The sequence below is a fragment of the Ursus maritimus genome, unplaced genomic scaffold, assembly GCF_017311325.1.
Source record: "Ursus maritimus isolate PB19 unplaced genomic scaffold, ASM1731132v1 scaffold_5, whole genome shotgun sequence".
Taxonomy (NCBI): domain Eukaryota; kingdom Metazoa; phylum Chordata; class Mammalia; order Carnivora; family Ursidae; genus Ursus; species Ursus maritimus.
The window spans coordinates 13,650,495-13,662,729 of NW_024426663.1; the positions used below are offsets into that span (position 1 = coordinate 13,650,495).

Here is a 12,235-nt window from a genome sequence, read left to right on the forward strand (position 1 = left end):
TTTATAGCATGTGTCAGGAAAAATATAAAGGAGGAGAAAATAATCAGGAAAGCTAAAGAGTTTGTCGAATCTAGTAATTCGAATATATACACAAGGCACCCTCCTGCTCTTTCAATTCTAGGAAAGCAGCAGTAACAGCAAGCTCCCGGACTACGTGCGAAGCACTTCGTAAACAGTGTCATTTAATTACTCCAGATGCTCTGTCATTTCCCCAAATCGCCAGTCTTCACTCTCCTAAACCCGAAGGTGCTTTATCTTCCGAACGGTTTTGTGTATTTTCATTTACTCTAAGGCAAGGGCCCTATTTTCTTGTTGCTGAATCTTCTTTTAGCTGCTGTAAAAGCCTATTTCTAAGCTGCTGCTTACCGCGCTGCCAGGGGGTGGGCCGGCAGAGTGCGTGGCCGGAGCTGGGGTCTGCGAAACCACTTCGGAGATGACAGCAGAGAGCTTAGCGTCTTCAAATTCCTTTTGTTAAAAAGAAAAAAAAGAAATATATATACATACACACACACAATTACATCTTCCACACACGTGTCAGTAATATGTTGCATACAAAACTACGCCTGCAGTGCCGTCACTTACTTTTTTTTTTTTTTTTTTAAAGATTTTAAGGAATCTCTACACCCAACGTGGGGCCTGAACTCACAACCTCAAGATCAAGAGTCACAGCTCCACCGACTGAGCCAGCCAGGCGCCCTTTAAATACAATTTTAATACACTTTTATTACTGTTTATTCTCTTCATCTGCATGGGTGCAAAGTAACACGTCATCTTAAAAGCAATTCTGACTCTACTTCTTCCTCCAGAGTTGCAGTTCCCACCATCTCCTAATTCCTCCTGATATTATGCCAAGTGTTCAAAAATTGAATGACTTAGAGTTGCATGGTCTGGTTACAAATTTTCGGGGTACATTTAGGTTGTTTGCAGTTTTTCAGCTTTCGTCTTTATAATGAGTTGCTCTGTGTAAGTTCTAGACTGGTTCTTTTTATGGTGTTGACTCTATCTTGCCAAATTGCCCTCCCTCTCCAGAGCTGCTAGAAATTCATACTGTGAAAAGCAATGAATGAGCATGCTTGCCTTCTGCGGCCTCCCTAGCCTCAATTAGATGTTTGTTACATATTTTTAATTCTGATACAAGGTGTATAATGATGTCCCAGTGTTGCTTTATACCTGGTATATGCCGTGTGGTTTCAGTGTTATTTTTTCTTAATGTTAAATAGTATATTATTTCAGAATCTTGCTGAAATAATGATGTATTCGCCTTCAAAAAATATACTAAATCTTTTATGTTCGTTTCTCAATTTTTTCCGTTCATCTATACCTTTGCATTTGGAATCAGAATTGAATTTATTATTATCATATAAATCAAACCATATGTTTAGTTGAGTTCATCTCTCCTAAAAATACTGAAAATGCTTTTCAGTATTTTTTCAGGTTTTTATGCATTTGCTTTAGCTTTTCGAACATACTTTAGAATAATTCTGAGTTATATAAATTGCTACTTTAAGTTAAAAAATTGGCTTATAGGGGCGCCTGGGCAGCGCAGTTGTTAAGCGTCTGCCTTCGGCTCAGGGCATGATCCCAGCATTCCGGGATCGAGTCCCACATCAGGCTCCTCTGCTATGAGCCTGCTTCTTCCTCTCCCACTCCCCCTGCTTGTGTTCCCTCTCTCGCTGGCTGTCTCTCTGTCAAATAAATAAATAAAATCTTTAAAACAAAAATTGGCTTATAAAATGACCGTAGAGATTTGTCATGATTCTTTTAAGACATGGAGTCAAACTATCTTAGATATTTTAATTCCTTCACGTTCTCATTTTACTGTTCATCTACTGCTCTTTTCTTTAATGTCTGACGTGTCACACTGTGTTTTCCTATCTGTTACTGATGTCCACAGCATGCACAATCTATCTATGAATGTGGTATCTACAACTAGGGATATCTACAAATGCACAAATATTCCTTTTTCATACTTGTCATTTCTTTTTCATGTGTTGTTATTGATTCTTTATACACCATTAAGCAGAAACGACAGTAAATCAACTTCTTATACTTTGTTTCTAAAGGAAATGCCTCTGGCTTAATTCTGAATATTTGATTCTTGAAGTTAAATAGATACTCTTTAATACATTAAGGGATTGTCTACTTTTTAAAGGTTTTTATTTAAAATATGAATGCATGGGAAATTTGAAATACATCTTTTATATGGACATAACTGATTGTTCCTCTTTGATACACTACTATGCTATATGGATTTCCCCAACATTAAATAAATCTTGAATTTCTGACGGCAGTAATTACTTTAATAATTCTATATTGTTTGTTAAAAATTATACATGTACAGATTTAAGTGACTTTAGTTAATAATGCTATATTAGTCGAGTTTTAAGATTAAGACCATCATTATTTGTAGAAGCAACTACGTAGGCCATGTTTTTGAGAACATATTTATGTCACACGGGACTATCTGGTGTTAAACATTTACGAGTCAATTTTAAACTTCTCTTGGAAGCAAACTTTGAGAATAGTTTTAATCTCTTCAGTTTTTCTTTTGCATAGGTGCTATGAATTTTGTATTTTATATTTTGTTTAAAAAAAGTATTGCACTTTTTAATAATTTAGTGGTTTTTAATAATTTTTAATAGTGGTTTTTAATAATTTAGTTGCTATCTTGTACTACTTAGATCTCATTTTAAAATTAAGTTTTGGGGACACCTGGGTGGCTCAGTCGGTTAAGCATCTGCCTTCGGCTCAGGTCATGATCCCAGGGTCCTGGGACTGAGTGCCCCATCGGGCTCCTTGCTCAGCGGGCAGCCTGTTTCTCCCTCTGCCAGCACCCATCCCCGCTTTGGCAAATAAATAAATAAAATCTTCTAAAAAATTACTAAAAGTAAGTTTTATTGGTAAGATTCCTACTATTTCTGCCAATGTTTTATAAAACATTGATTAATAACCAACTTGATTCTTACACTCATTTATGTTCTCGTTTTAAAATCTAATCACATTTTATTTGTAAACTTTTTTTTCTCTTTTACAGCTGTTGGTATCTTATAAAACTTTAGTTATTTCAAATCAAGCAACCGTGGGACAGTTTAGTCTCAGGCTGTGATTGTCATCTCCTACTATAGTTGACTGCTACTTTCCTTTCGGTGGTTACTTTATAATAGCTTATTTAAATGTAAAATAATAACTTATTTATAATAGTTTTATAATAGCCTAAATTTGAAATTCAAAATCCGATAAACCTTTGGTTAATCAGATTTCTCTTCTCCTCCATTATTGACGAAGGGATTTATGATAACGTATCTCATGAATACTGCTTTGGCTGCTTATCAACGATTTTGATTTGCAAATGTCTTATACTTGATTTTTTTAATAGTCTCTTCAGAATTTCCATTTGAGAGAGAGAGCGAGTGAGCACAAGTAGGGGAGCAGCAGTGGGAGAGGGAGAAGCAGGCTCCCAGCTGAGCAGGGCGACCAACACAGGGACCCTGGGATCAGGACCTGAGCAGAAGGCAGACGCTTATCTGGCTGAGCCACTCAGGTGCCCCTAAATTTCTCCTTTTAAATAGAATTTCTATTTTATTGTTATCAAAGAACATGGAATGCACAGCAGACACTCCTTTATATTTGTATATTAATAACGAGTCAGAATATGATACTTTCCTCCAAAGTTCTTGACACTTTCCCCCAAATAATTTTCTACTTTGACCTTTTGACTTACCATAACTGGTTATTTCTACTTCGTTCATGACAGATGCTAATAATTTTTCCCTTTGCTAGATTATTTTTCCAATATTATAATTTTTTTTAAAAAAGGGTTATTTTATCTCTAGTCATTTCACTGCTATACATCTTCTTGGGTATCAATTCACTGTCACATTTTCTTTGAATTTTTAAAAGAAAAACCCTAACTATTATAGTAATAATACAGACAGTATGAGGAAAGGAATGAAGGCATTGGCTCCCCCTAACTTGGTGGTTTGCATCACTATAACAATATGACTCCACATTCCTGGGATACCGCTCACTTTCTAGTCTTCCCTAAATCAGGACTCCGGAGCCTCTCTTTACTGTAATCTGTTTGTATGAAGGAGGAAGAGGGGAAGGTCATAGAATGGGGTGACTCGTACTGCCTGGCATGGTGCTTTCATAGGCGTCCGGTGAGGACCACACACTGGTTAGTAATCCCTTCTTTGAAGGGTTTATTGCTTCATCAAGTCCAAAAACTGAGCAACTCCAAGGAATCATTATTTCTTCTAATTGCTACTCATTCTGTTTCTCGACTGATATATTGTCTATGCGATAACCAGATCCCACAAAAAAAGGTCTGGAATTATACAAGTTTGGGCGCTCCAACAGACATACAATACATCTGCGTATAAATAAAACTTTAAAAATCCTATAGAAGAGGAACATGTATCATTACCCAACATTTCCTGAAATTTCTAGTAACAAAATTCCCTTTGAGGAATTATCTGTTCTACATAGGCTTAAGTCTTCCTAGGAGGCAATTATGGATAAACTGTAGAAATATCAACAACAGGTAAAGTTACTTGAGAGGTACTTTTGGGTAAATTCAGTTTTATATTCTCTTTTCCTAAGTATACTTGATGAAGAGTACATGCTCACTGGTTCAGTTAGTTACACTGTGGCAAATATCCACCAGGCTGGAACAGTAATTCATGATAGAACACACATCTCACGGCCACAATGGGGTGAAGGCCTTTAATTTTGTGACTATTTCCTCAGCTCCAAGGTCAGATTCTCAATCACTAGTTTCCATTTATTTCTGCCACCCTACAAGTAAGAAAATAAAACCAGGAGTTTCAGACTTACAAGAGATGCAGAGTTTGGGGAACCAGCGAAGTCCTTAGACAAAGCATCAAGGAGGAAGTCTTCACTCATGGGCTGTAAGAACCAGGAAATGTATCAACAAATGCCCTCTCACCTGTTTCCTCTTCAAAGGATGTCACTATTTATGGCTGATGGGCTCATTGAAAAGAAAGCCATGCCCTTCCAGAATTAACAATCAGGGCCAAGTAAGAAAGATACGCTTAGAGAAAACTGGCTTTGCTTACTGGAAGCGATTCCTTGGACATTTTTGTCAGGAGTGGTTTTCCATCTTTATCCTGTTTGGGAGAGAAAAACACGGCACGGATTCATTTCACTGGACTTATCCTGGGGGATTTATCCCAAGTACGAACCCCTGTAAACATCGTAAGGCGTCTACAGGTTATATCTGACAATGTACATTATAAATCAGAGTCGTCATTTCAGGAACAAGATTCTCTCACCAGGGACTAGGCTCTAACTAGTGCACGCCCACCAGCAGCTCACACGTACCAGGCATTCCCTAGGCACGGGGCTACAAAACAAACCGCGTGGCCTGTGACCTCAGAAGCCCACACACTAGTGCAGCAGAAACACAGGTGAGCAGCTGAAGTACGACGACACGAGGTACTGTGTCACGGCGCTCACAGGACACGCTGGGAGCACAGGGATGCACCCCTCACCTGCGTGGGGAATGGGCTTTGCCGGAGTGCCGGAAAACTGGTCAATTGCACAGGCAGGCCATTCAACTGCTATGCACTGATTCCGTGCGACAGCCTGTAGTAAGCCCTGGGGCTATTACAGAAACTGGGATAGACCAAATCCTTGCCCTCGGGAGCTCATCCTTAGGCTCAGATGATGCCCAGGCTGAGATGACTCTGAGCGCCACTTCCGAGAAGCGGGACCAAGTCGTGAAAGCATCTGAAGATTTTTAGCAAAGGAAAATTTATAAATGCGTGGTAAATCGTGTGGATCCACATATGCACGAGTAACTCGGCGCAAGGCTGCATCTCTGGGTAGCTGTATATAAACGCATATGAATCGATACACATTTAGTTGATTACGCTAAGTAGCCGCATCTTATGAACATGACGGACGTGGGTTCTGCTCCCGTGTGTGTCCCTGACCAAGTGATCGTACTTCAACTACAAATACATAACGGAGCCTCCCCGACTGTGTCGCGTGTTCTGTACGACCTGTACTTTCAAAATGAAGGAAACAGAATCATCATTCTACTTAATGTTAAACAGGCTTTCTTATTTTTTCAATGTGTATCTAAGAGTTGCAAATTTTTCTGCCTAGGGAATAATTATTCCTCATTTTACTTTTCCTGGTTACGTAAAGGTTTTCTAAGTTTGTCTTTGTTTCTGGTATTGTAACAAACCATGTATTAAATGGGAAAAAATTAGGCAGCTTAGGCATTAGATTTTTTTCACTTCAGGGAGGAGTGAAAGGTCACTGAGGAATATTTTAGCCTCATTCCTGGTATCCAACAGAGTATTAGCAAACTCTTTGGCATTTGAAACATTAAAAACAATCTCTCTATATTCCAGGCCCGTTTCCATGTCCCTGCTTTATGCTTATAAAATTCAGTATTAATTAAAAGAAAATAGAAAAACACCCAAGGATGTTTACCTTGACCTCTTCTAATCTATAATCAGGAGGAATTGTTTCTTCTTTTTCACCAAGTTTTTCACGATCCTCTTCTTTGGCTTTCTCCTGCATAGAGATTATACCATTTTCATGATTAATACATCTCCATAAAGGGGCGCCTGGGTGGCACAGCGGTTAAGCGTCTGCCTTCGGCTCAGGGCGTGATCCCGGCGATCTGGGATCGAGCCCCACATCAGGCTCTTCTGCCATGAGCCTGCTTCTTCCTCTCCCGCTCCCCCTGCTTGTGTTCCCTCTCTCGCTGGCTGTCTCTATCTCTGTCGAATAAATAAATAAAAAATCTTAAAAAAAAAAAAATCTCCATAAAGTGGATGCCTAAGTGGCTCCACGGCAGTGAGGTAAGTAACCCCACCGTAGGCCAGAACACACACACGGCCCAGTGTGCAGAGTTCCCACAGCAACCTCAGCTTCCTCAGCCTCCCCCACTTCCGCCGCCTCAGACGCCGCCGCCACGGCCCCGCTGGGCTGAAGGGCGATGCCGAGGAGGGCGGGCAGCTGCCACTTCCCTCAGGACTCCTGGGCAGTGGCAATGCACACGACCCAGGTGAGACTCAGAGAATGGGAGTACGCTATCTGTCCGCTGCTATCGCGAAGCACGGACGCTCACTCAGGTTTAGATTATCAAACAGGGATGCTCCCTAAGAGACAAAGCCAGCGGGTCCCGCATTGTGGGAAACATATATATGACTAGCTTCCTTGGGGAGTGAAGACCATCAGTGACAGCTCCTTTCTAGAAGTGACGGAGCTGCTGTTACCTTCACTTTATCGGCCACGGGCTTTCCGTCTTCTGGATCGGCTTCCTTCTTCCCCAGGCTGCCAGCCAAGGCTTCTACCGCATCATCTGGCCCCATGGCTTTCTAAAAGACATCCGTGGATACGCTGAGTGGGTGGTTGATCACTGCTTTTCAAAGAGACTACATCAAACGATTCAGAAGGGCATATCCTTATTTCAGGTCTCGAGAAGTACATGTCATCTTTTAATTTAATTACCAACTGAATTAGAATCCATGTTTCAGAAACCTAAAATGTTAAAAATTAGACCAGGTTTCCTATGTTAAGCAGTAAGTGGGTGTAACATGAATTGACACTGAGCCACTTGCATCATCTAATGCAGTGTTAGTTTGAAAATAAGACAATGGAATGGGTACTCCTCAGAGAAGCAGAAAGCCAGAAAGAAGTGATCTTTATGGTGAACATCCTAGAGATGGCACAGGAAAGATGTTCAGAAAGTCCTATGAGAGGACATTGTTCCCAACGCCCTGTGCAATCAGCCTGGCCCTCCTGGAGGTGGTGGCTTAGGCAGAGTCTCTGCAGAGACACACCAGCTCACGCTCTTTACGTGGCTTCTACTGTTCAAGGTGGACTCATGCTGATTCAGGTCACCGCCTGTGGCCGACTGACCTGAGTGCCACCATGGGAATGGTCGGTCTACTTGGGGTCCCACTGTTCAAAAGGGAATGTGCTCCTGCATGATGCAGTGAGCTCCAGCCATGCTCATTTTTAAAATGAAACTGGGTGAAGACAACATGAATGACATAAAGGGGCTAAAAGATTGGACGAGGGCTAAAAGATGGGACTTGATCTGACTTCTTCCAAACCCCAGGTCATGATCCATCCATTAATGGTTCATAAAATCAATTCAACAGGGGCGCCTGGGTAGCGCAGTCGTTAAAGCGTCTGCCTTCGGCTCAGGGCGTGATCCTGGCGATCCGGGATCGAGTCCCACATCAGGCTCTTCCTCTATGAGCCTGCTTCTTTCTCTCCCACTCCCCCTGCTGTGTTCCCTCTCTCGCTGGCTGTCTCTCTGTCACATAAATAAATAAAATCTTTAAAAAAAAAAAAAAATAAAAAAAAATAAAATCAATTCAACAGTTCATGAGGTCTTTTTTTTTTTTTTTGATGAAAGAATAGAAAATAGAATGTATCATACACAACAAGGATAAGTACTATTCATTAAACTTATTTCTATTGTATAGATACTGGGTTGAAATATCAATGAATTTCTTATTGCTCTTTTGGTCAAAAGTATGAAAGCTTCTGAATTAAAAAGTCTCAAAGTTTATTCCTATAAAATTCTATGACCTCACACAGAGTACATATTTGAATATTAGCGTAAAAGTGTCTTTCTGTTTATATGCCTCAACCACAAATGTAAGAAAGAAAAAGTTTTCCTGCTTAGCTGCACTGCAGAAGAGATCACCAATGAGAAAATGGAACCTGAGTGGAAGGTGATTTGTCGCCCTCTAGTGGTTGGACGCTGCATAGATTTTATTCCCAGGAGCGACAAAAATCCCCATTTATCTGACCTGTTTGGGATTCCATCTAAAATGCAAGATGCGCAGTGACCAACCAAGCAATCGGAATTGCTAGCTTGATCTAAGACACGTGCTCACACCCGAGTTTGGTTTTCTCCACTCTCTGCTGTAGAATCTTTGGAAATTACTACTTCCTGTTAAGCCTGCTCCCCTTGGCTTAAGAAATAAACCAAACGGAGGTAGCCAAGCTAGGAGACACAGTACTCTTAAGAATGAAGCAATCTAGAAATAGGACTAAGGACTGAAACTTCCATTTCTGTAGTATTTCATGTTGTCAAATTCGCAACTAGAACTCAGGGTTCTGGATTTCCTCAATACACTTTCTTTTTAAATGAGAACCACACAAGGTACACATTCATCTCCTTCCTCTGCTCTTTGTTTCCTTTTGCTCACTAATCCTCAAGCTCTTCTTGGGTTCTCTGACCTTTGTCACACTTCGTGGCTATTCATTCTGGTGCCCACGGCTGTCATAATTCCGGAAATTCCAACTAACTTCGGCGACGGTAATCTCAGCAACCATGGTCACCAGAGCTGATGGAGCAGACGCCCAGAAGGGATGGTCAGAGAATGGAAAAACAGAGCCCTTTTCTGTGCACTAAACATCCAGTGCTCAATGCCCTGTAGTCAGGGTCCAGAGGGAAAAGAAGGCACCCTTGAAGGCCCTGGCCGGCACCTGGGGCACAGGAGGTGGACGACACATGTTTAGGTCACAGAGTTCTGCTCTGGAATGCTGGCTATTGTCTTTGTGATTCCACTCACCACCTCTGTTCTTACTTCCCTCACTGTCTCGTCCCACATTCTCTCCTCCTCTCCTAGTCTTGACCACCGTGGCCTGTGGCTTCGTTCCCACAATGCAAAGTTCTGGAGCGTAAGGCAGGAGGGAAACCCTGGCCTTTGAGGGGATTTTCCCTTGGCACCAAGAATGTCCCTGGCAGGAAGCAGCCATTTCAGGGCACCCAGGGCACACATCCCACAATTTCTTCACCCCCTTTTCTCGAACAACTAAATGCACTAAACCCAACCAAGTACACCAAGCGCTTTACGCCTCTGTGCTGGCCTGTCCTTGGCTCGCTGTTCTCCCCAGGAAACCAGTGCTATTCCAGCTTCTCAGTGTGATCATGGCCCCCCCGCCGTGAGTATTTCCTAATTCCTCCTGGGGGCCAGTCCCTTCGCCCAAGCTCCCCCTGCCCTTTTCCATCTGAGAAAGATCAAAATGTACTGTAAAAAGCTTGCTGTCTGGCCCCATCCACACTAGATGCTAAAGTTACTAAGAGCAGGAGCCTTGTTTCTATCCCCGAGGCTCTCAACAGTTAAGTGGATTGCTCAAGGTCAGCTCAAAGCTTCGTTTCCCTCGTCCAGGACAGAGCGATGACCAGAACAGGGCTCATCATATCCTTGTGGAAGTTTAATAAGAAGATACTGTCAAGCACCCGCAGCAAGTTAACTCTTCAGAGTGTAGATTCACTAAGTCTGGAGTCATAGAGCCCAGCTCCACCAGCTGGTACCAAGCCGGCTTCTACCCGCTAACACAAAACCCACCGAACTCAAAACGAAAGAGCAACGACCTGATCACCATACTTCATACAAGAGTTAGGACTGGAGAGAGGCAAGTCAAAGAGGAAATGGAAAGGAACTGAGTGGATCTCCCTTCCCGCGGGAGTGGGGAGAAGTCACGATGATACGGGTGCGGATGTCGCCACTAGGAGAGTCCACGAAAGAGATGAGGCTATGTGTGGACTCCAGAGAGGCGCGAAGGATGGTGGAAAGTGAAAAAGCAGCATTAAGCATTATCCCCAACAGCGGAGGAAGCAGAAAGCCTTTCAGGAGGTGAACGAAAAACAGAGCGTGCGGCAGGTTAATGAAAACTTTAAATCTCGCCTGACTTTGTAGCAAACCCCGAAGCCACAGGAACAGCAGGCTCTGCGGCTCTGAAAGATTTTCTCATTTTGTTAGAATCAAGTCATCTGCTGGTAACACCCAGCAGCAAGTGCATGCGAGGAGGGACGGCACGCTCTCAAGACAACGCTCCACGTCCAGAGACCACTCACCAAGGTGGGTGGCTTGGGTGGCGCCGACTGTATACTACACATGGAAGTCCGAGGCACGGCCTCGCTCACGGGAGTCAGGGCAGCGGCCTGAGATTCCTGCGGAGAGAAGTCAGTACGATGAAGGGTTTCGAGGAACACCTCGTTAGTGAGACTGAACAACAACGGACAAACAATACAGCCTCCTATGCTATATGCTGCGAGCACGATTTTCTTAAACGCTGAAGGACTGCTGACGAGTGAATAAATCCAGGCATGTTAAAACTCGTCTCCCATTATTTCAACTTGGTTTTACCTCTTACCTTAGGTAGGTTACTTAACCTCTCTGAGACTCAGTTTCCACATCTGTAAAATGAGAACAAGGATAGTACCTACATCTCAAGGGTCAACATGAGGCTTTCAATGAGATAAAACATGTCCAGTGCTTTGCATACTATCTGGGAACACTGAGCTCAATACAATTAGCAACTATTATTATTCATATTATTTTCACATAATATATAACAATGTGCCAATTATATAATGCAATGTTTTATATGAATGCACCATTTTTATATATTTAGGAGCTAACCTTATCAATTGGAAATAGGTATGTACAGAGGGAAGAAAGTAATACCACCCCAGGGGTTCTCCAAGTATGATTCCCGGACCAGCAGCAATCAGGGAACTTGTCACAAATGCAAATTCTTAGGCCCCCACCCCAACTACTATGGAAATTCTGGAGGTGGGACCCAGCAATGTGTTTTAACAAACCCTCAGGTGATCTTGGTACTAACATTTGAGAACCACTGTGCTGTCTTATCACAAGAGTAAAATTTCAAACACACTGGTTTTAATCCATCCAGACACCTACGAACCCTTACCCTACCCAAGGTACTCAGTAGACGATCATTACTAGCGTACTGTCTCTTCTCTCAAGGAGAGAACTTAGAACTATGTATACATGTCAGAAGTGAAGACCAAGACAGCTAAAACCTTACTTGTGATAAATACTTAATAGGGACATAGAAAGAACAGAGCCGGGTATGTTGTATTCTGTTTAAGAAGGTTTGGAAGAGTGGTAAGGTTTGGGGAGGGAAAAGCAGGAGACAAAGGCTATATTTTAGCAGAGCTTTAAAGGCATACTGACATTCTGTGTAATCGTGAATTAGGAAGGAAGGTTATTCCACAAGAAAGGACCACATGAGAAAAGCCAAGGACTCACACACACAAGCACTTATTATCACAGTTTAGTAAGGGGAGGACACACCTTGATAGGGAGGGAAGCTGGGGCCAGAACACATTGGCTGGGACTTCTATTTTGTGGGCAATGGGGAGCTCCTGAGGATTAGAGCAGGGGAATGATGTGGCTACCAACATGCTTGCCCGGGAAGC

General features: G+C 42.4%; 1 protein-coding gene across 14 annotated transcripts in view; it reads right to left on the reverse strand.

Annotated features, from left to right (window-relative positions):
* CAST (calpastatin) overlaps window positions 1-12,235 on the reverse strand; it is a 107,119-nt gene that overhangs the window by 13,844 nt on the left and 81,040 nt on the right. For all 14 annotated transcript variants that reach the window (XM_040622065.1, XM_040622055.1, XM_040622054.1 and 11 more), the window contains 6 exons: window positions 10,865-10,960; window positions 7,257-7,358; window positions 6,466-6,549; window positions 5,079-5,129; window positions 4,837-4,908; window positions 367-465 (listed from right to left, as the gene is read on the reverse strand). In XM_040622065.1, the coding sequence (XP_040477999.1) occupies window positions 367-465; window positions 4,837-4,908; window positions 5,079-5,129; window positions 6,466-6,549; window positions 7,257-7,358; window positions 10,865-10,960 (504 nt within the window). The remainder of the gene's footprint in view (window positions 1-366; window positions 466-4,836; window positions 4,909-5,078; window positions 5,130-6,465; window positions 6,550-7,256; window positions 7,359-10,864; window positions 10,961-12,235) is intronic.